General features: G+C 29.1%; 1 protein-coding gene across 13 annotated transcripts in view; it reads right to left on the bottom strand.

Annotated features, from left to right (window-relative positions):
- Positions 1 to 1,205: 1,205 nt before the first annotated feature.
- The window catches only part of LOC114119561 (CUGBP Elav-like family member 1), a 180,995-nt gene continuing 156,816 nt past the window's right edge, over positions 1,206 to 25,384 (bottom strand). For 5 of the 13 annotated variants that reach the window (XM_050204393.1, XM_050204395.1, XM_050204387.1 and 2 more), the window contains 11 exons: positions 23,429 to 23,554; positions 20,670 to 20,920; positions 18,061 to 18,187; positions 16,801 to 17,007; positions 12,916 to 12,987; positions 11,593 to 11,622; positions 10,057 to 10,095; positions 9,875 to 9,895; positions 9,323 to 9,490; positions 6,128 to 6,301; positions 1,206 to 3,174 (listed from right to left, as the gene is read on the bottom strand). In XM_050204393.1, coding sequence (XP_050060350.1) covers positions 3,047 to 3,174; positions 6,128 to 6,301; positions 9,323 to 9,490; positions 9,875 to 9,895; positions 10,057 to 10,095; positions 11,593 to 11,622; positions 12,916 to 12,987; positions 16,801 to 17,007; positions 18,061 to 18,187; positions 20,670 to 20,920; positions 23,429 to 23,554 — 1,343 coding nt within the window. In that variant the 3' untranslated portion in view covers positions 1,206 to 3,046. The remainder of the gene's footprint in view (positions 3,175 to 6,127; positions 6,302 to 9,322; positions 9,491 to 9,874; positions 9,896 to 10,056; positions 10,096 to 11,592; positions 11,623 to 12,915; positions 12,988 to 16,800; positions 17,008 to 18,060; positions 18,188 to 20,669; positions 20,921 to 23,428; positions 23,555 to 25,384) is intronic. The other 8 variants (XM_050204391.1, XM_050204392.1, XM_050204396.1 and 5 more) reach the window with 8 other exon arrangements.

Genomic DNA, 25,384 nt, shown 5'->3' with positions numbered 1-25,384 from the left:
TAATTCTGGGTAAAATCGTTTAAGTATGAGTATCAATAATATTGTCATAGTACCTGGTTTATTTTTGATGACGTGTAAACATCTATCTGATGTACATAGCCACTCCCTTAAAATTCATAACACTAATAATTTCGCGTAAATGAACAAAAACGAACTACGGAGTTTTGTCAAATAAATAACCATGGCAACTAAAAAATACACAAATAGTTAAGATTATTGTAAAAAAAAAAATAAATAAATAAACATGAATATTACTTTTTTTTTACAATATATTGTAGGTTACGTCTGAAAAGCGTTGATGTTTACACAAAAAAATGTTTTCAACGTTTTATGACTTCAGTACTCATGTCTCCGGTACCTATCTATACATACATTCAATATTGTGATACTCTTGTGCAATATATTTTGAAGTGAATGTCTTTAAACCAAGTTCCCGGGCCACCTTTCCCGGATTCACCAATTAATTAACCAAATCATTTTTTTTTTTTACTCAAAGTCAAATTTCTTATATGAACTTAATATTTTAAAAATAATATAGTAAAAAACATACCTACAACTGATTGATACACTGGATACGAATAATCTAATTTTATTTTTTACAGAACAGCTTGAGTTCTAACTGCGTCTGAAAACAATATAAAACTATTGATCCGCATTATAGATTATTTTTGATTTTATATTATATCTCCAACTTTATAAACGAAAGACGTATAATCTTCTCTACTGTTAAAATGCTGACAGCGAGTTACGACGCATTGCAGTACTGTGCATCATAACTAGCAGTAAAAAAAGAACACATAAATGAGTTTTTTCGTGTGGATTTTATTTTTGTTAAAAAAATAACACGAAAAACTCATCCGTCCTTTAAATTTTGAAAAAGCCCTTTAGGTTTTTCATTTTAGCACTAAAACCAATATTTTTGAAAATCCCAATTGATTACCACCGTCCGCTAATAATTGCTAAAAATGTAGGAATTTTTAATTAATCTACCTACTTTTTTTTTTTACACATCATTAACACCAATTTAATGAACCATCTAAATTAAAACAGAATTTTATATTTTAATCTTGATGGAACACATAACGAATCAAATGACATGTAGATTCGATATAAAACAATAGCCACGCATTGTCTTATAGGTATACATAAAAGTATTACAGAAGACAAACGAACTTATAACTGGCAAACAAGAACACAAGACTTAATTGTACGGCATTATTACATGCAAATGTATTTGTATTAAGTATTCATATAATCATATATATATTATATATGTATGTATATAACTTCATAAAAATGAACGAAAAAAAATGTTTAAACACAAAAAACTTTTCTTTCACAAACAATAAGTGAACATCAATAAACATAATATTACAACGTGTTTTATCTAAATATATATAGTAAGAGTCTTCAAAAATTGGAGAGGGGAATTATTAAAACAAAATTAAAAAAAAAAAAAAAACCATTTCACTTGGGCTAGATACCTTAACCTAATATTACATAACATAATATGGCCTAATGCAAAAAAAAAAAAAAATAAACAAAACATGTTAAAAATCGCTTTAGCACCAAAACACTAATTTTAAAAAATATTCAATAAGTTTTGACTAAGTTACTATAGCTCACGAGTAGCAGTGCTATAATAATATATATTGTACACAAATAAATATATAATATAATTAAGTTTCGATGCTTTTTAATGGAAAAAAAAACATTTTAATAATAATAAAACAAAACAAAATTAGGCTATTCTTATCACAATAATGCCTGTTAACGATCGTGATGATTGATATCATATAAACATTTATTCAACAATATTACTTTATATAATATAAATGCAAACGGGACACAAGACAAAAAAAAGACAAATTTTCACAATCAAGAACACGTGATTTTTTTAGTTTTTTTTTTTTTTAAGCACAAAGAACATAATAATATCACCTAAACAAAAATGTAAGTCTTTGTAGTTATTGAAAATGGCATCAATTGTAAAAAGTCTATAAAATTATTAACACATGCAAAAACAATAAATTAAAATTAATACTGAACAAAATTTAATTTTATAAGTCGTTGCAATTAAAAAGAAAAAACAAAACAAATATTATTATTAGGTAGTTATTACAAATGACTATAAGAGTATACTATATAATTTGACCACTTATTTTTACAAAACTGTACGCTAAACATGTTTTTTTTATATTTTATTTTTTTAATTTAACTACAGGAACCATTACAGGGCTTAATTCAAAAGTTTTTTAGTACATTATTATTATTTATCAAATAAATTACATTTCTTTATGGGTATACTCTCTCTCTTAATACCCTGATTGCCGAACAAATAATTTTAAGGGTATACACGATTAGTTCGAAAATGGTAATGAAAAACGTTACACATTAATAATAAAAGAGCAGTCTAGAGATGTCATTTAACGATCAAAAATTAATTAATTTAAGACTACTGTTCAGTGTTAAGTGTAAAACCATACATACATAGAGACGAGAAACGGCGTCCCAGAAAATAATAACGAAAATTGGTCCTTTTTGTAAAGAAATAAAAACATATTAGAGTACCTATAACAAAAAAATAAATAATGAAGAAGAAAAACATGAAAACAAAACAAAATTAATAATCTGACATTTTCTCCTTATATATACACATTATATAATATGTATAATAAATTAGTTCAAACGAAAATATCAGTATGTTATTAAGTTATGTTTCAATTTTTCGTAATTCAGTGATTCTTCATATATCTTTCTTTGATTGTTTTACCTCAAACAACACTGCGTTAAAAATATTCCTACTACTCTGTGTCATGTAGATATACAAATTAATATATTATATATATAAAAAAAAAAAAACAAAAACAAAAACAAAAACAAAAAACGAAACAAAAGTAAAAGAAACCAAGTATTATTATGTACACACATAACAATTATTATATTTCATGTCTTCTTAAATAAAAACAATACGGCGTACGACCGCTCTTGCCAGGAACGAGACACACGATCGGTCGGTCGGTTTGTTAGTCGGTCGGTGGTGCGATTAGTAAGGCCTGGACGCCTCTTTAGGTCTCTTGAGTTGCACTTTCAGCCTCTTGTTGCCCACTTGGTACGAGTTCATCGTCTGTATGGCCGCCTGAGCACTGTACGCATTGTCGTACGATACGAACCCTACACATAGACGGGAGACAACAAAAAACGGTTAGTATTTTATAACGATATATTAAATATAAAAAAATATATTATTTATTTATAAACTAAAATAATATGTATTAATCATAGACATATCACTACTATAGAGATTATCTATATCTCTACATCGCGAATGATAGATACCTGATTAAATTGTTAACTAAGGAACGGTATCGTCGAGTATGGGGATAACACGAATGGAAAAAAGTAAAAATCGAAATTACCAACACGTCTGTGTTCCGTATTGAGTTGCGTGATGGTAGAATACCATAAACCCGATTTAGACAAGGAAAAGTTAATGATTAAAATTTGACAAATGAATATGAATTCGATTTAAAGTTAATTTATAAACATCAATTGAATATTAATACATTTATTAAACCTATTTACAATTCCTGTAGGATAATCAGTACATAGTACTAACATTTAAAATATATTTTGTAATTAAGTTTACCAAAATTAACTATTGAGTAATTTTACTAACTATACCTAGTTATTTTCATTTTAAATTTAATAATAATAAAATCTTAATTCTCAAGTATTGGTTTTTAATTATCTGAGAATACAAACAAAACATGATATTTTATAATTGAATAATTTAGAAGAATCTAGTAGTTTTTATTCATTTTAATTTATAAGTATCACAATCGCGTGCTTAACTATTTCAATATCCATAAAATAAAGTATAATTGTTAAATTGAATATAATATATTATATGTTTCAAAAAATAATAAATTAAATAGACTAAAAATAAAAATTGAGAAAAAAATTGGTTTTTGTTATATATTATTCCAAAAATAAATCATTTCAAACTATGTTTGTAGCATTAAAAAAACATTGAATTAATCAAAAAATATATATTTTTTTATAACTATTTTATAGGAAGTCCGAGGATCAGACAAAAAAATCGAGTTATAATCCATGTTCGACTGTACACGGTTCACAGTAGAAAATACAAATAGATACCACACTACAACAGTATATTGTTATGCACACTAGCCGTTGTGTTTTAGGCGGACCCAACGCGACACAACAAACACGTCTCGCACAGGTCTACCCCGTGAATTATTATCGCATCTACGAGATAAAAACCACCCCCGCGGGACAATACTATACTCGGAAAAAAAATATTACATTGTTCAATGAAATATTTGATACATATATGTATTTTCACTTTAACCCAACAGTTGTGGTTGTAAAAAGGAGGCTCGAATATTGCAACGAAAATCAATACGAAATTCATTATTTGCATCGGAATCAGCAGACCACCCGCGATGATAACCGCAGTCACCGATTGGGATTATCCGAGGGTAAAATATCAATGAATGATTGAAAATCAACATTTCCAAAAATTACTGGTGTAACTCACCAACACCCTACCGTACAGTTAAAATGTTGGAATGGTTGAATAAAAATATTTAATTCATTTTTATTGACCAAAAATATTACTAATGAGTAATGAGGATACCTGTGTTCTTAATTATTGATATTGTAAATATCCAACGAAAGAATAATACATTACTCTTTGGACCATTTTAAAGGAAAAGTTTAGACATTAAAGATGAACGTTTCAAGTCTTTAAATACAAAAACATTTTTTTCGAGTTTACAATGAAAAACAAATTATGTAATTAAATGTGCTTAATATAAAAATCAACAAAATGTTTGCGTTTTAGTAGGCAAAATACATTAATTAGAATGCTGATATTGTTTTAAAATAAGAAAATGTTGATAGTCAATTAATATTGTAGCTTTTTTGGCATAGTAGGTAATAATAAGTACTTATTTGTCATTCTCTCAATACGAATACAAGATATTGATTGCATATAATTCATTGTACCATGTACACTCGCTATGACGAGACGTACCAAATTACTGAGCATTGTCCCACAAACGTATCTGTTTGTAAGACAAAGCACATAATATAATATATTATTTTTACTATTATTAATATTATTATTTATTGTTGTTACCAGATACGGTAATTATATCAATACCGCTAAAAGCACAAAATAATTATATTATAGAATATTGTAATCCACGGGTCTTTTTGAAGCATGCATTGATATATTAATTTAAGAAGACGCAACGACTCATTTATTTGTCTCTTTTGTCTTAACTATACACAAGTTCCCAGATAAAAGTTTAATTTCGATTTTAATTCATTTGTTTTTGTCTCTAGTAAATATAAAATTGAAACACGCTATGCACTTCACGCAATGATATTAATTTATCGGGGTCCATGAGCTTGAAAGACAAAAAAAAAATAAGTTTATTTCCCAGTCGTTGGGTCTTCTCAACAAAAATAATCGAATATTGTTTGTCAAAATATACTGAAAATAGTATATAGTTGATAGTATTTTTAAGGCATATCTATTAGCATACTATACAGCATAATACTGTTATTAGGTACTTATTATGATTAGATAAAACTGCACTACAGGCAAAAGCAGGACAATACATCATAACATGACAACACATAGTAGATATTTTAATTAGGGCAATATAAGTGCACTGTAGTGAACAGGAAACTTGATTTAAAATCGGTATATTACCCTCTCCCTTATCAATCCAAAATGTTACAATTAAATAGTTAAAAAATATAATTAAGAACCATATATATGTTGGTTCATTACTTGTGTTGAAAATGTTTCTCGTTAAAGCTTTTGATAACCAAAGCTATCGGTAACCGAATTAGCGCACGCACGAAAGTATCGGAAAAATCAACAATTATTCAATAACCGTGATTTATTCGTGTTATAGTTTCTATTTCACGAATACAAAATTATATAGTATCAGTATAGAATAAAATACTGCGTACGTACGCTTTGAATTAAAAAAAAAATATTGAAAAAAGGGGATATAGATAAGTAAAACTCAACGGATAATTTTTCACCGTTTTCTGCGCGTATATGCGCACTTGCGCAACTTACCGAAGCACTTCGACAATTTTGTCTCTTTATCAATGTAAACTTTTGCCGATATAACATTACCAAATGGTAAAAACATGGTCACGAGATCAGAATCAGCGAAATCCTGGGGGAGATGGTATATAAACAGATTGGCACCTTCCGGACCTTCAAGCTGCTTGCTGGACACTTTTGTAGCTAAACAAAATAATTACGCAACAACATAGTACATAACAAACGATACAACAAACACAACATTATAATAGCATAACAATATGTTTATTTAAAAATAATAATGCAAGGGAGACAATCAACCCGTCTAAATGTGAACGTGATAAAATAAATTTTTAAAAATTAAAAAAAAAAAAAAGCGCATTATCAATTTTAAAACGAAGCCGGTTTAAATCAAGACGATCACAAAAGTTCGTTAAAATATAATTCATTAATATAAATAAATAAAGCAAAGCGAAAATTCAGCAGCCAACTATTTAATATGTATGAAAGTTTGCGTGGGCGGTGTGAGAGAGAGACATGACGTTTATAATTTACCAGTGACAACTGAGTGACTGACAACTAATGTCACAATATACCTATACATTTTAAAAACATGCATAATGAATGTACAAAACGAATCCAAAAGCTAGTAGAACAAAACTTATGGATTTATACTATACATTTTATATATAGGTACATTGGAACTTTGAAAATGATTTTCGTGAGACCTTCTTGTTTTATGGAATGTATTGAATTATTTTACTTTTTAAGTGAATACTTATTACTACCCATTATACTATATGAAGTTTTGTTTTGTAAACGTGACACGCTCAGAAAGCACAAGCCTTTTCAGTTAAAGTTTTATTTTATTTTCCGTTCAAATCATTATGACTATACTAGTGTTGAGTATAATTATCGCATAACCAATTTAAATAAATCAGTAAAGATAAACAAAAAGTGTTCAAGTGAATCTAAATGTTTTGTTTTAGAATTCTATTCCTGTCAAACATTTAAGCGAAACTCAACATTAAGACTGACAACAATTGCCATCACGAATACGACAACACCTATTGTTCGGCACAGCGAATTGTAACTGATGTCTGGTATGAATTTTACGAACCTATAGTTTAATTCAGTTAAAATAGGATAAACACTACTGGACATAATTTAATTATTTTTTTATTATATAAAATATTATTTTATTTACATTTTTAACCACGTAAAATACAGGTCAAGCAGATTATTTATCTTAATAATATTATACGAAACAGAAAAAAACTGATTTTATTGAAACGTATTATATATTTAAATAAAAAACGTAATTTTTTGTTTTAAGCTATGTATATTGCATAACTTATGTTAAATTAATGTTTTTTAAACAATATTTTATTATATTATACTGCTTAGTAATATAAATTCTTATAGATACATTGTGGTCAGCTGAAACGAACTTCGTAAATATTATATGTCAAATAGAAATAACCAATACAAATATATTATTCATTTTAAATATTTGGAACACGCGCGCTATGAAATTATTATAAACCGTAAACACGAACATATTATTATGATTATTATCATTTATAACTCGCAATATCATATAATTTGTAATGTAATATAATCGAGATAATTGTGCAGCGTTAAATTATTTAATATTTTGTGAACATAACAAAAAGTTATAGTAAAATGCTTTCGAAGAAACAATTTCTCAAAATTAAATTTGTAATCACTATTTTTAATTTTTAATATGAATCTGTTGTAACATCAAATGAAAATGAATTCAAGAAATAAATATGTTTGATTACGATTTCATCTATTGAATATAGGTTATACTTAGAAAGTTTAATTTATGAAATCACTTGGGGATGTATTAATCAGAGTAAATACTTTAACCGTTAACCCAATAATTTATAATTTATTATTCCTTAGTTAAATCTTACTCTGTATAGTATCATAATTCAAAACGTTCCAAAGAATAGTAAATAAATTTTATGTTATTAAGAGCATTATGAACAATATACCTATATGTTTAATATTTAATGTTAATAAAAGTTTTATTGTAGACATTGAACAGTAGAATCTTTTAAATTGTTTAACATTTATGCCTATATAAAATATATATTAAATAGGTAATATTTGTAAACTTTATTGGAAATATCGATAATTTGGTATCACAGGCGCGGATCTGAAGAGATTTACTTCAGGGGGGTGATAAAAAATAATGACTACCACGAGGCACAACAAGTCAAGCGTAGATAACACATTTTACGTAGTCGGGAAACATGAATGCGTACTTGAATTTCAATTTTTCATCAGTTGGATTTTGTCCATGATTGTGTCGTAATCACGTAACTATAATATTTCGTAATTCAGTTTATACGATCATGTTTAAAGTATTTTAGGCGAGCGTATAAAAATATAAAAGGAACATTAATTGTCACAAAAAAATATAAAACAAAAATATATTATAAGAGTGATTTAGTTTCTCAATGAATTCCTACTAATTCCTGCTAAAGAAATTGTTATTGTAAAAAAATTTTCAGACGGCCAGAATCTGCTTATTATACATTATATATACAATCCATATGCAGGATTGTAAACAAATATTAATTCATATTATAAATACATATATTATGTATCATAACAATTTAATATATTTCAAGTTTCTAAAAAGTGAAATAGGAGTTCCTTAACGAAAAAATGTACCTCAAACGAATAAAGTCCGTTTTTGTATTATTGGACATTGGAAATTGATTTTTCTACGTCGTGTTCACCACTTCATCGACATCGCATTGTTCTGTTGTCTACTATATGAACAATAGACAACCCCACGATACTCAAGAAAGTCAATAATTTATTAATAAAAAAAAGTTTATAATAACTCGTTCAAAACATCAGATAATAAAATAATTGTTCAGTTTTTGAGAAGAATAAGAAACCCTGCATCATGAAATTCGACGTTTTTGAACACGGCTGGTGAAATATAAACGCATTACTTCTAGTTGTCACGTTTACAAAAAAAAAATGCTTCCTCAACGCGATACCCCATTGTTGTGTTATTTGATTTCTTTTTCAGACGAAATACGGTGGATAGTTTATATTTTATTACTTCTCCGAAGTTCTTCGAATTGTCGTTCGGCGGAATGGGGTTTTTAAACGACGGCGGAGTGCGGTAAATTTTGTTTTTTTGTTTTCTTAAATGTTTCTATTAATTTTAGTACTCACGGCTGTTGTTGTTGTTATTGTTGTTTAAAAAGTATAGCGGCGAACTGGCCGGTGGTGATTGCGGCATGGCGAACTGGTTAGAGTTAAGGTCGGCCAGCGTGAGACCAAGTGCATTCAGTGACGAACCATATGTTCCACCACTCGTGCCGTTAGTGCCTGCCAATAGACCTACAAAAAATAAACAAAACCAAACTCAAAGGATAAACTAGTGATTTCAGTTTCTTGCTGTATGTTAATAAGAATTCACTCTAAAAATTATCAGATTTGTACTGTTTGTGATGAAATTTTACATATCAAGTGTAGGGAAAATAGACACGTGGAGGCAAACAGCATTATTTTACACTTTATTTAGTAGCCAGACATACACAAGACACGATACACACATATTATTATCTCGCTTGCAAATATATTACACTATTAAACATATTATTTAATATTTAAATATAAATATGTGATATTTTTCGTAAAGGAAAAGGAAAACAAAACAAAAACAATAATAATTTGGTTATAAATACGATCACGCATACACACACATATTCCAAAACCACTTACCGGAATTTTTCCCAAATAAAACTAGAAAAGAAAAGTATGGAGTCAAATAAGAAAAAAACAAACATACAACGAAACAATAAAAAAAAAACTAAAAAGGAAACGCGAGGAGTATTAAAATTCAAAATAATAATAATAATAACCGAACATGGAAACAAAATACAGAAATAATAAATTTTACGAACCTGCAGCGGCTGCAGACGTTGGCGACAAACTTGACAGAGCTGAAACACAAAAACTTCGTTTTAAAAATGCATCTCAGAATTACACGTTATTGTGTAACAAAGCGTTAATATGCAATACTATATACGTATATAGGTTACGTGCTAAAGTTCCAAACACATAACAAAAATATTATATAAAATATACACTTTTCTGGATTATGTAATTGTAAGCGCGCTTTAAAATATTATATTCAAATATTTATCCCAGTTAAAATATTTACAAAAAAAAAAAAAAAAAAACAAAACAAAACAAAACAAAAACATTTAAAGTTGTAAATGAATTTCAAGCATTTACATAAAAAATATATTACAAATACAAACTATTGATAAAAACAAATTTCTAATATTGTAACACAATACATCATAATATATTAATGATGGTAATATTATTTTTTTTACGAGTATAATATTTGAAAAAATGTGTAATTAATATTTTTTAAACATGACATTTCTTGAACTTAGAATTAATGTGCAATACAAATGAATATTCAACGGACGTAGATTATTTTATTTTTACTTCCACTATATTATGATCTCACCAATATTAATTAGTTAAAAAAACATGCATTTTTTTAACTTATTAAAAATTATGAATCCAAGTATTGATTAATAATATGAATATATTATTGTGTTAGATGTATTTAAATAACATACCTATATGAAAATAATAATAAATATTTTGCTGTTATTAAGAAGAATCATATTTTATTTCAAATTTAATATTATTAAGGATATACTGAATATTTGTTGAAACCATTTAACATTGATTAATTTCAAACAAAGCTCATATAAAATAAAAAAATAATTTTTAATAAAAATATATATATATTTCTATAACCTAAGTCAACAAATTTACACTAACTAACAAAATCTTCTCAAAATTAGGTCATTATAGGTCAAATTGTTATTACTATTTTTTTAAATAAAATTATAACATTTTGCAATAAAGTTTTAAATAAGAAAAAGTCATCTTTTATTATTATTTTAAATTGGTAATAAAATATAATCAGCCACCATGGTACATGTTAAAAAATTACACCAAGATTTGAAATTCAAGTGTTAAACAGATTTATAAAAAAAAAAATAAAATTTCTTCTTAATATTTTGCTAAAACAATTAAATTAATAGTGTTATTAAATATTATATAATATAGAAAGAAATATATTTATCTTCTTTTATTAACTTTTTAAATGTACCTTGTTCAATTTAAATAAAAAAAAATAAAAAATAATAATTGGACGGTTGTAAAAGCAGTATTTCTATGAAAAATTCCAAAAAATAATAATAATCGAATATTTAAGACAAACGTATTAATTATTGTTTACACCAAATAAAAAGAAAATTCATGCAATTGCATTACATTAAGCAAATGTAACTTAGAAATAATCAGGATAAAAAACAAATACAGACACATAAAAACAAAGTGATCGAAGATAATTTCAATAAAAATAATAAAATAGTAATGAATCGACATTAAATCCTGTAAAATAAACCAACCTGAACTACTTAGACTAGATGAACTGGACCCTAAAATAATAAACACGATTTGATTTAATTATTGTTTTTTGAGATTTGTTATTTTAAAATTAATTGGTATGTATATGTATACAATCATACAATAAACTCCATTATAACTACACAGCTTTCTCGACCGGTTAAAGTAAAATGTTTAGGATATCAGTAATTTGAGTAGTATATCATACGTTGTATAAAAAAAGATGAGTTTCAAAAATATTCATCACTATATTATAGAACTATGCTGTAACATGTAATACAAGTTAAGGCGCAAAATGCGTATGTATAAAAATTGTTTTAAAAACTAAAACAGCGATAATAAAATATAAAAGGTGATGGCACATTGAAAAACATTTTTGAACATTGTACGCATTATGGGTACCAGTTATTATTCCATTTTCTTCTATTAACTTTGTACTTGCATAAACTTGCAGACGACATTCAAAACTTTTGAGGAAAGACTCCAATGCAAAATCGTATTTCTAATTAATTAAAATGGAATATTATTTTGATTGACTGACACTTAACACATACATCTATTGTAATTTGTAACTAATTTTCGTCCATAGTAATGAAGTACATATTATTTTATGCGATAACAAATTTAGTTAAAAATGCAACTACAAATACACGTCATTTATTTTTTTGAACAACGTTTAGTCGAGTTGGCATGTCTTACTGATTTTTATTTGTATTTTTTGCTTACTATATTTAAAACAATTTCGAAAATTTATTGTTGTTTAAGTCAATATCGTACCTAAAATAATACTTTAAAATGTATTTTTTTCATTTTTTCATAGTTTTTGCATGACATAATTTTGACTCAATATTATTGTAAAATAAATATTGAATAATACAAGTCAATATAATTTTATTATATATTCATGCATCAGAATACTATCTGTTTGACAGTAAGTTGTATTAAATATCTAATAAATAAAATGTTAAAAAATCTCGGAACTTAAGACGATCTGATTTTTTAATATTGATTAATGGTTAATAATGATTGACAGAATTGTATTTAAAATATTTCACCAACTACTTTCCTAATTCGAAATAAGTAGTATGAATAATATCTTCGGAGTTCATTCTCTATCTAAAATACGTGAACTCAATATTACTGATTACAATAAAAACCTAATCATAATAAAGGCAAATACAGTCAATCGGACTGTGTCCGTTTGGCTCTTCAACAAATCATTCATCAAATTAAATTGTACAAAGAATATATGATCGAGAAAGCCCCAAAAAAATAAATGTATACGATCGTTATGAACTTATGACGATTTATTATTAGTGATTTACCTGTAGGCGAGACGGAATTTGCTCCCATCGCGGCCAATGTGACTAGATTCTGCATGTTCACAGAGTTGACTACTAAAAAATAAAAATAAAAAAATATTATTAAAACACTACATAACATAAAATTTGAAAATGAGAACGTAATTGTATGAAAAATATACGCCCAGTGATATCAACGTGTCCGTTATTTACTACCGATCATGAATAATAATTATAATTAACGGAAGCCAAGGGGTAAAAAAAAGGGCGCCGTTATGTCATATTTAAATAATAAATATGATTCGGTTGACGACGACACAAAGAGACTGCCAATCGGCAACGCGCTATACAAGGAAAACGACTTCCGGTTCAAGTATTATTATTATGATTATTATCGTTTGTATTAAAATTTTGCTGCTAGTATAAACGACGGTGCGCGTCTCCGGTTATTGCTGGAGACACGTAAAAACAGCACTCACCGGGACTGTGAATTTAATTATTTTACATATCGATGAATTGAACTCAGAATTCTAAGTAAGTGAGATAATTCTAATCACTATTTGCAGTATTTCTAAATTCAGAAGTGTATTTTGCACATTTCGGACGTTAGTGCAATTATGAATTAACTGTGTTATTTTTATATGTTCTTATTGCATATTTCGATACTTTTATACAGCCATCACATAATTTCAAAAACAAGATTTTAAAGGTTTGTAATGATCAGCATAAATTACTTATACTGTTGTAACTGAGAAATTTAGGATAAAATTGATTATTCTATTTATTTAACTTTTAAATTTTATCAAAAAAACATTATAGTGAACTTCTTACTTTTAAGAATAAAGAGAATGCCTACGTGTGCTTTAAGATATTAATATAATATATAGTGATTAATACGTAGGCTTCTGATAAGTTTATAAGAAACGACGAGCAGAAGAGAGTATAGCACTCCTAGCATATAACATCACAAATCATAATGAACGATAATATAATTGATATGACATTGTAAAAAGTTAGTTCTACATTTTGGCATGGTTCACTGCTATTTTATATGTTAGTTTCGTAAATCAATTCGAAAGCGTTTTACTAGTATAATATCTTTAAATGTGCTTACGGACATCATTATGGAAAATTCAAGTACCTACAGTAGAATGTATACATTTCATATCAATATAAAAGTTTTATTAAAAACTAATATTAATATTAAATAATATTATTATTATATTATTAATATTATTTCAATTAATATTTGTGTTTATATTTTAAGTTTTATACAATATTTTTATTTTATTTTTAAGATTATTTATTTTTAAATTATAATATTTTGAGACTGTGATTGATTGATTTTGATTTACTAGATAATACTATTTTCGTGCGGAAAGGTGACAGTATTTTTTAAAATAGTATGTCGTTGTTTTATGAATATTATACGATTTATACACATAATTTTATCAATATAGAAAAATTAATTTAACAAAATATTCGAATATTTTCAAATTTTTTTTTATTCATTAAATTCACAGCCGTAGTTTCCGACATAATAATATTAATTGAACGATATACACGATCGCGGTTGTACGATGACACAAAAAACTACAATATAGTTAAATAAACTATTTGATAAAAACCACAGACACGTTCGGTTGTTTTAAAAAAAAAAATAATCGTTTCGTCAGTGACCATTCCGAGGACATACATTCACAGTCACCACCTAATTTTTACCTAAAATAAATGACAACTTTATTTGGGCGGGTTTTTTGCATATTTAACTTTTTTTTCCATTTGTGTAGTTCATATCTACAAATAAGTTAGATAGTAACTATCAACAACATCTAAAAAATTATTGACAGCTGTCGCTTTGTTTTTTACCAGGTTAAGTCCATTTCATTACAAAATATCACCCTTTATCATTAGAAGACATTGGAGTAGAAGATTTATTGTGTTTCACTGCATTTACAGTTAGTGGTTCCTCTTATCCTTATATATTTCCATTAAATTAATATAGTTTTACATTGAGTAACTATTGTTTTTAATCTGTTTAGTACAATTCACTCTCCAAATTTCTAGATCTTAATTTTAAGTAGTTATTATTTTATTTATCTTGTGTTATTTTGTTGTAATTGAACCTTGCCAATAAAGCTTTTTATCAAGACTAAGTCTGTATCTTTGACTGACGAATACTCATTAATTCTTTAAGGCCAGAATCATGTTTACATTATTAATGATGTTACAAGTAGGTATAAAAGTGTTAGCGAAATAATGGTTCAGATGTTGAGCACAGAAAAGGTTGTCTATAAAATCGTATCGGAAAATAATAATAATACATAGATCAATTCCTTGAAATCCAATAGTTTTACTATTTAATACCATATCACGGAAAGGCAAATAATAGAATACTTTTGATCATTTAAGGTGCTAAACAAACTCGATAAGTGTATTCAAACAAATATTTAAATTGTTAAATATTGATTTTTTTGGAATTATAGATTTTTGTTTTAGATTAACTGCCTTCAAACGCCTTAAAAAGCTAGTGCATGAAAAAACGACTGTTTTTTAACTTTTAACTATTGGCTCTTGTTCAAAAATAGTAAAGGCAACGGCTTAAATACAATCGGCACATATTATTATAATAGCTATACGGTCATCACGTGGCAGTCGCACTTGGAATTCGGGCGTACATTATTATTAGAAGCGCATCACTGCAACGATGTGCATTTAGAAGAAACACAGCACCGGTCGATCGAATGAAAAATGTGAAATGTTTAAGTCGGTTCGTTAAAAAAAAAATGTTAGAGAGAAGAGAAAGGAAAATAAAATTCTAACTATATGTTGCCTTGCAGGTAAACGAGGCAAATAAAATACATATATAAAAAAAAGTAGGTACAAAAAGTTTTAACGCCATGTCATTCGAAATTAAAATAAATTTAAACTTCGCACACAAATAAAATTAAAATTATTTCACTAATTGTATATAATTTATTTAACTTTGTGTACATTTAACGTTGCTCGATACCTATTATAATACTAAGTACATCATTCATCGCGGTATTCCATTTTTAGTTTACTCAAATAAAACTTATATTTTTAATCCTGATGTACAATACTACACTAAAATGATTTCAACTGTGTGTTATACGAGTATAATAAAAATAAGTACAATTTGAAACATGAATCCGACGATAGTCAATGCAGTGTTATTAACTATAGATCAGGGGTAGCCAACTTTTTCAATGAAGAGCTACATTTGAAATTTTAAGTCCCTAGTGACTGACATCGAGGATAATTTAGGTCTTTAGGGAGAAATTGATGAACGAAAAAAAAAGGTCTAAGCTACAAAGAATAATTATTTATTATTTCTTCATAATAATAATCGTAATAATTTATTACGCGATCAACTGATATTGATAAATTAATTTTTATAACGATCGACCTATGTCCTACAATCTTATAGAAAGATCGACTGGTTGGCGACTCTTGAGCTAGATCATTGTAACAAAATCACTTGGACTATTAAATTAAATTTAATCCAAAATATGTAATTGGACAAGAACATGTATACTACGATAATTTAACAATCATTTATTTACTTGTGACGTCTAAATAGACATTTTAATGGTAATTAATAAGGAATGTTGAAATAACAATCATTAACATGAAATATAAATTTTCATTTCGTTCTCAGGCTGAAAACAGCATTTTAATACCTAATTTAATCGTAAAAAAGAAATTATTCAACTACAATAACAGTTATTCTTATTTTTATTATTTTGGCCAAAACGATTATTTTAACAAGGAGGATATGATGTACCCATATTATATGATAATAACGACAGATAAACAAACGTTTCACTAAACTACAATATAAGAACATTACACGCTTACAATAATATTACTCGTAGAACTACTTACTAGGGTTTCCGACGGACAAATTGGCGAGCGTCGACAAGTTCTGTAAGTTGCCGGGGTTCAGGTCTCCAAGGCTCGGCGGCGACGCAGACAAATTCTGGTAGCCTGTATAGAAAGGATCGGTGTAATCTAAACGCCGAGGTGAGACGGTATCTACATGTGTGGGATGGTAATGGGACGTCTGGACATGATACGGGGATTTGAGCGCACCTGAATATTGGGTCACATGAAATTAATGATATTTAAAAACAACAAAAAAAACCGCCCGTCGCACAGTACAACTATTATTCTATAGATATTAAATAGGCGAATAGTATAATACCGGCCACCAACCGTTTATTGAGTAACAATAATGTATAATATTATAATAGTGATAATGAATAAGTATGAGTAACATTTACTTCGCAACATGTTGTAAGGATAAAAAATTATCGTCGCGGCAACATACCGTTATGCATTACAGGTTTACAGGACCGTGGTTTAGAGTAGCGTTTTGAATGTAACATTTAAAAAAACTCAGTGCAATATACTAATATATACTTTATATTGTTTCAAAAAATTGACATACACTCGACGACCTCATAAAACCCACTTGTGTAACGGATATATTTACAGCAAAATTGTCAACGGTTAAAATAAACAGAGATATTTCAAAAAATGTATATATTTGTAATGCTCAAAAGCATAATACATAGTTGTCGTTACATTGAATTGTATTTTGACAGCTGCAGGACGATGATTGCCATTCAAGTATTATCGCAACGGCATTGACCGCCGGTAATGAATAACGGCAATAAATGTTTAAATGATGTACTTTGGGCGTGTTTAATGAGATTGTTGCCGATATATACGAGTTACAGACCGAGTTATATTATGTTTTAAATTTGTATGCGCGAACACGATGACAAAATATCACGTTCGTATTTACATACGCTGATATTTTCAATCGTCGTCTACGTTCCGACTGATAAGAAAGAACAATTGTACCTAGGTACCGGAATCGAAAATCGGAACGCACTAATAAAATTTTAGAAACATCATTTAAATAAAACAGTAAAGACTCATAAAAATATAAAATATAAAATACGATACACAAATCTCAATTTTTCCCCTAATAACAGAGTTTTCCGAAAGAATGCGTGACTTATGCATATTATGGTTAATAATATATTATTACCAACACCCTTAAGCGTCACAATTCACCAGTAATTCGGCTTTATCGAGACGTTTATGAACATGGAAAATTACATAAAGAAAACGCACCTGTGTTGTTGGTCAAAAGCAGATTGTTCAACTGATGGTTATTATTGTTGTTGGCCGCCACGGCAGCAGCGGCAGCATTCAGTTGGATCTGCTGCAATACTTGTGACGATAGCGAATTCGTGTCATTCTGCAAAATCATAAAATGGTATCGTTAGACATCGAATTGTACAGAATTCATCATCGTCGGTGAAACTTCCACCACTGCAGTACGCTTAAGAGTTAATTCACAATTGTGAATTAGAGTCCCCCGTCTCTCTTACATCACTCACATTACATATTAATTTAAGAAGTGTTTGTTTACATATCATACATTTGTTTAATAGCAAAACAAATGTCGGTTAAAAAATCAAAATTGCATACAAATTGAGTTTTGCAGTTTGTAAACGAACAATCCGCAAGTATCTCCCCCGAGTAACAACGTGATTTTAAAAATATTACACAATGATATAATATTATTGTTAATTGGATCTATTATGTGTTATCTATTAAATAGAAAATGGTTTTTTTTTTTTTCAAGTTTTATTTTAAGAGTTCAATAATTGAGTAGGTTACCTACCCATCTATGTTAAGTAAGGCAATGCAAAGTAAAGTAAAAGCCAGTCATTAAGTTTAGATTTAAACTGTCTAACACCATATATTTATGATAATAAAATTGTTCCTACATAATATGATTGGTGTACTTACGTCAGAAGACGACAATATTAATAAGCGATACAATATACTATCATATTAAGACCAATGATAAAAAGATATTATACATAATATATAATTATGACTGATGTAACTAAGAAGTGTTTCAGGATCCATACATTTGTAGGTCGTCTTCGGGTAAGATCGATTCGGCTGAAACGTAAAGGGAGAAGCGCGAAAGTGTAATTTAGTGGAAAACGCGTCTGTGGTAAAAATCAATAAAATTCGAGTTTCGAAAGTAAACGCTATATATATAATATATTCGTATCATATTGTAATATATATATATATAAAAAAAATATTAATCAAATCGTTTTACCCGGAGACAGAAAATATGTTAAACGATTAACATCGTAAAAACGTTTTGCACCGAACCTTTTGTCGCCTATAGGTTTTCCTCGATTACGAATTCTACGAATCACCGTCATCCACCCTCTCCTCACGAGCCACATAAATATAATACTAATACTGCCTACCAAATGCATTTCTAATTTAAAATTTAAGTAGCTCTATTCGTAAAGTTGTATATGTTAAATATACAATGATTATAATGATTATAGATAAAATAAATTGCATGCATTTGACATATTAAAGGTACCATAATACTAGGTACCTACAACTTGTATATTATATACTTAAACAATATATTGAAATGTTTATACATCAATGTATCAAATATTACGGTGTATATTAACTTTTTACACAAAAATGAGAAGTAAGGAAGTTCTACTTTCGCTGTCTCCCGGATAATGGGTTAAGATTTTTTTTTTCGTTGTTAACATGGTAAATTATCTACACGCACTGATGACTTTTGCTCAGTCGTGGAACGACAAACACCTATGTGGTAGATATGACAATCCGGAGTGTTTATAAAATGGACAAAATTATTTTGGCGAATTAACCAAACAGGCAAAATACTTTTACGGTCAAAGTTTTCGCGGAATCGCTCTGAATCACCAAGTTTATTACATTGCCATTTACACCCACGGGAGCATTCTGCAAGGGGTTAGTTTCAATACTAACTTCATAAAACGCGCATAAACACGGCGCGATGCAGAACAGTTTATAAGTTTAATTAGAAAACGATTAGGTACGGTGAGGTGGATTTGGTCGAACGCCGTGCTGTGAACGGATTTTGCAATCAACGCAGGCAAAGTGCATCATATATTAGTGTATATGAAGTAACGAGATTTCTGCACGATATAACGATATTTGCTGCGTTTATATACAATAAACATACATTATTATTAATATTAGGAACGGGCTAAAGGTGTTATTATTTGCAAACCGTTTTAGTGCACTTCTAATCAATATTAAGTGTCACGTGAAAACATTATTATCCTGTTAATACGCGAGAGGGAAATCGTGAAATGCCTACAGTTAACACTGACGTGCGAATGCCATGAATAAGTTTTTAAGTGTCCGTGATTATAGACGGAGATTACATCGTAGTCAAGATTTGCAAAAGGAATTTAGTCAAAATCAGAAAATCTTATGATTTGATATATTATATTAAGTTTAAACATCACGTCGCACAATAACATTCACCATAACGACACAATTTCATGTAATTTTATAGAGGGTGTAGAATTATGAAGACAATATTATGGCTTATTTAAAAGTTATTCTAGAATAAAACAATAAAATCTCCAGAAACATACGGTACGTATGCGACACTAAATAAAGTTAACAGTCACTAAAAGGGATACTATACATGTCTGTGAAGGTGTACGGTGTACACGATGATAATGAGCGTCTAAGAGGACAGAAATTTAACGACGGTAGGGAAAAGCCCGTTTTGAAAAACGAGACTTTCGACTTTTAGCCACTCTACACACTTCATATTCACATACAAAGAGGGTAGTGTAAGTTCCATGGACGAAAAACGGTCGTGAATAATAGTATCAAATAATAATTACGTTCATCTGCTGATTGGCTAGTACACCGAGCGCCAAGTACTGGGCGGTGGGCACGCTGTTGCCTCCGGTCGCCGCCAGACCCCATAGGTTTGCTTGCATCTGCTGCATGCGTTTCTGGTCCTTTTCCTTTTGGGTGTCGGCGAACTTGACTACTAGCGGACACGTACAGCCCTCCATGGTTTGCGAATGATGCATACCCTTGATGGCCGCTATAGCGTTTTGTTTGGTCGTGTACGTGACGAATGCACAACCTGCAAACACACACCAAAGTTAACTGTCGATCGATTATAAATAAAAACTCATTCACCATCGTATGCCGCGACAGGTATCGCCTTGGCTGACTGACTATTATATACAATATACATGGTAGATATATAGTGAACGAGCTTGTTATATTATTTAATAATATGACGTTGAAGGATTTTTTTTAATACATATATAATATATATGTACATAGAAACATAGTTATCGATTCGTAACTAACTATATAGTATAACTATATGTTACTATATGTATAATTCTCGGCCGCTATGAAAAAATACCGTTTTATTTATAAGTTTATTTCATTTTTAAACCTTGAACGTAACCCATTTTAATTTACAGTAATACTCAGTATACACATGAAAGAAATCGAGAAAATATTACAAGTTTTTTTTTTATGCAAGATTATTTCTAACAAAATATTTTATACCTCATCGTATTAACTCACATAGCTTTTGAACGATAAACCCACATAGAAACATTTGAAAAATCCAACAATATTTAAAAGTTTCTTTCGCTAAAATACCTGAACTGAATATCGAATGGTTCATTCTAAACTGAAGCAATATTCGTGGTCTGTATGTTGAATAAAATCATAATTTTAAATTGTACGGAAAAACATTAATTTTCGACAAAATTATTAAAAGCAACGCTATAAAAACATCTTAGTTTATTAATACTATGTAATATACACTGTTAATAGGTACTAACTTATTAAGGTAATTATTGAGAATAATAAAGTATATTAATAAGTTATTACTTATTACTTATTATAAGCCTGCGATTCTCAAACTTTTATTTTCGCGGAGCCCTTGATATACTAAAAAAAATTCACGGAGCCCCAAAAATTTGAAATATCAATTTTACAACTCAAACAATTATGGATCAATAAATTGCTAATATAAAAATTGTATACAAATATAAATGTAACTTGTAACAATTCAACTAAAAATAATATATAAAGGTATTTAACTCAGGTGTGCCCACGGGGTCCTTGGATTATTAGTCTCGCGAGCCCTAGGGCTCCGCGGAGCAATTTGAAAACCGCTGTTATAAGCAATAATAAATGATTTATTCAGTTTTCCTCTTCGTTTTATAGACAATTTTTAATTATTTGAATTTATTAAATTATTGATTATGTGTAGAATTATTATATTATAGATAAAATAAATAACTAGGGGGCCTCAATCTTATTTATAACTAGAATAACTTTAAAATAAATTATGAATTCAAGATTTCGAAATTGTTTAATAATATTATAAAACATTGATATAAGACACTTAAATGAAAATTTCAACTGCCTATGATGTTTAAAAAGTTGTAAATTATACAAAAAGTTTAGTTCCTCTGTAAGAATTTAATTAAAGGGAATCTCCCACTGGATTTTCTATACTGAGGACTTCGTTTTCAATAGTTTTTGTCAATTTCTAAAAAAAACTAGTGGAAAATTTCTAAAATAACATTATACTAGTGGTAGCATATGTGTCCAATTCCCTATCTATATTGAAACTTTTGGCACATTCATTTTATACGAAAGTGAAAACAAAAACAAAAGTCACTATCATTGAAAATCTAAAAGAATTTTCACCCTATTTTTTTAAATCTAAAATAAGAATTAAAAACCAAAAAAAAAAAAAAAAGTAGTGTTGAGTCTAATCAAAATGGTAGGATTAGATAAGTAAAATATAATAATGTGTATTTAATTATAAATAAAGAAGTACTTATACTTTAACACAATAAATTATGTTTACGAAAGAAGTATGATTTGAACATAAATTATTACTGTATCAATAATGGTATAATATGAATAATACTTTTCATAACAGTTAGCTAACAATTTCGGTGGAACACTTTAAGAATAAGTGCATTGGAGGAAATCTTATAAATATAGCGATTTGGAAGCCAAAAATCTGTCCTTGGCGTAATCTAAAAAGATATTAATTCATTTTATTACAACGAACACAAACGTCGCGTTTAACGCGACGACGACTTGATCATACACTTACATTAGTTACATTACACGATGTTATGATGAAAAAACGAGTATCACTCTACATACAGAAACCAACCATATTTCATGGGCATTTTACTACACAATGATTATATTATATAAAGTAATATTATCATCCGCGCGAGACTAATAGATATTCATAAAATGAAAAAAGTCATATTATCCCGAACGCTGAAATCGGAAAATAAAGATGTACAACAAAAAAAAAAAAAGTTCAATAGCTGTAAACTACTATCAAAGTAGTATAATTTGTGCATACACTAGACTAATTATAATAACTTAAAAGTGTCAAACGAATATATATAATGTACGCAAACAAACAACACGTGTTTTTTATAAATTCAAATTAATATAATGTAAACGTTGTACAACCAGCAGCAGCCTTACACAGTTTTGCTAAATTGCCACGGTCACATATATACATGCATATACATATATTTTAAACATGTATAAAGAGGCACATTTTTTTTCAAACAAAATTTTTTACCTTTACTAACGCCATTAGGGTCCCGGAGCACTGAACACTCTTCGATAGCTCCGAAAGGTTCAAACATCAACCTGATGTCAGGTTCGGATATTTTTTTCGATAGCATACCAATGAACAGTTTTCTTTCTGCAACAAAGAAAATAAAAAAAAATTAATATAAATCGCTTCTCTTATAAAACTACTCAATTAGGTAATTAATAGTTAGTTATTGTGGTAAAAAAAAAAAAACGCGTACCCTAGACAATGCCCATCGGCGTGTTGGAAAACACCCTCCCCACACACAAAATCACATCTACTGAAAAGCCAATTTTAAATGAACCATATTATAGTCATAGACGTTCAAACACTAAATTATTAAAAACTTTCAGCCGAAACGCATAACCGACAAACGATCATTCGGGATCGTCGAAAGAGACCATGAAAAACAACACTATGCAATTTTATCGCGTTAGATACGCAAGCGTATGATTTATCATTGTATACTTAGGTACATATAATATATTATGCGTGTACTATACATATATATATAAATGCGCACGTATATCGCGTCTACAATTCGCGAATCCGAAAAGATACCGAGGAATAATGGCTGCCAAATGATTTATATTAAACACGGGCGAATGATCGCGGCTCTGCCCCATTACTGTAATAATATAGTATACGTAACCGTAAGATATATCATTATATATTATATTCTAGAACTCGTACTTATACAATATATTATTTCGGAGGAGACGACCGTCGTCGACGGTTCTCTCATTATTACTACTGTAATTACGCGTTGTACTGTCGTTGTGCCGTAATCATTATTAATATTTGTGATAATTATCATCATTTTTACAAGTACAGCACGAGACACCACAGCGGTGCGGGTAGATACGTGGATGAACGAAAGTACCTCCGATCATATACCGTTCGACACCCGGTTTGTACATTGGAATTAAGCCTTATTATCATATTTTACTATTTTACCGTCACCCCTACCAATCTCTTAGTTGTTTGATACTTGCAAAATTGACCGTAATTATTTATAGTTTATACTCGTTGGGGTATGAGATTAAGTCAGGGCAGAGCTTTAGGGATATAACCTCGTAGAATAAACAAGCTTACGACATGTAACATGTTAAAAGAGCACGTAGAAATATAAATGCTAGCAGTTTTTCGAATGATGCGGAACAGTGCAGTTGGGGTAGAAGAGGCTTGGCGAGTAGTACCGAAAACGCGCCACAGACGATAATCAAATGCATATGAACCACGATGACGACGACAACAGCAATAATGTTATAGACGTACAATATTAACGGTGATAATATACAAACGATTTCTCTAGCGTTGTTCGACGAACGTATTTGATTTCACAAGTCGGAAACGGAAACGTAAACCACATAAATTACTTTTAAATTCTCTCAATACGTAAACACACACACGCATATATATATGTATATATATTATATTATATAATATATTGTATACGTGAACGGACGAACTCGGACCGAAAAGGGCAAACACCATGGCGCGAATGTACACTGTGTGTCCTCCCCAGAGACGCATCACGTCCCATCACATATTATTCTCTTCGCATCTGTTGTTTTCATAACCGAAAACCAATTATTTGGATAACCTCGAGCTGTAGCGGCATCGTGATTAAACGAGCTCGGCGATAAATATTTTCGGTCACCGCGGTGCGAGCTCTCTCTCTCTCCTCTCACTCTTTTTTCTCTCCGTACGGTTTTATTCTCTGGTGTGAGGCCCCAAAACCACGCGAGCCGTTAACAATATACATTGCTTATGTGTATCTCGACCCCTTTTTCTCGGGAGCTTTTCAATAAACAAAAACCAGCTATTGGCATAAACGCATCTAGCTAAGTGGTTATTGTTGTAAAGGCTTCCTCTCCGTCATTCAAACCCACTCACCAAGCCTACCTCATCGACCAATATCCCGTACATTACACACGC

This window comes from Aphis gossypii, chromosome 3 (assembly GCF_020184175.1).
Source record: "Aphis gossypii isolate Hap1 chromosome 3, ASM2018417v2, whole genome shotgun sequence".
Taxonomy (NCBI): domain Eukaryota; kingdom Metazoa; phylum Arthropoda; class Insecta; order Hemiptera; family Aphididae; genus Aphis; species Aphis gossypii.
The sequence above is the reverse complement of the archived record's forward strand: the minus strand, read 5'-3'. Positions and strand labels throughout refer to the sequence as shown.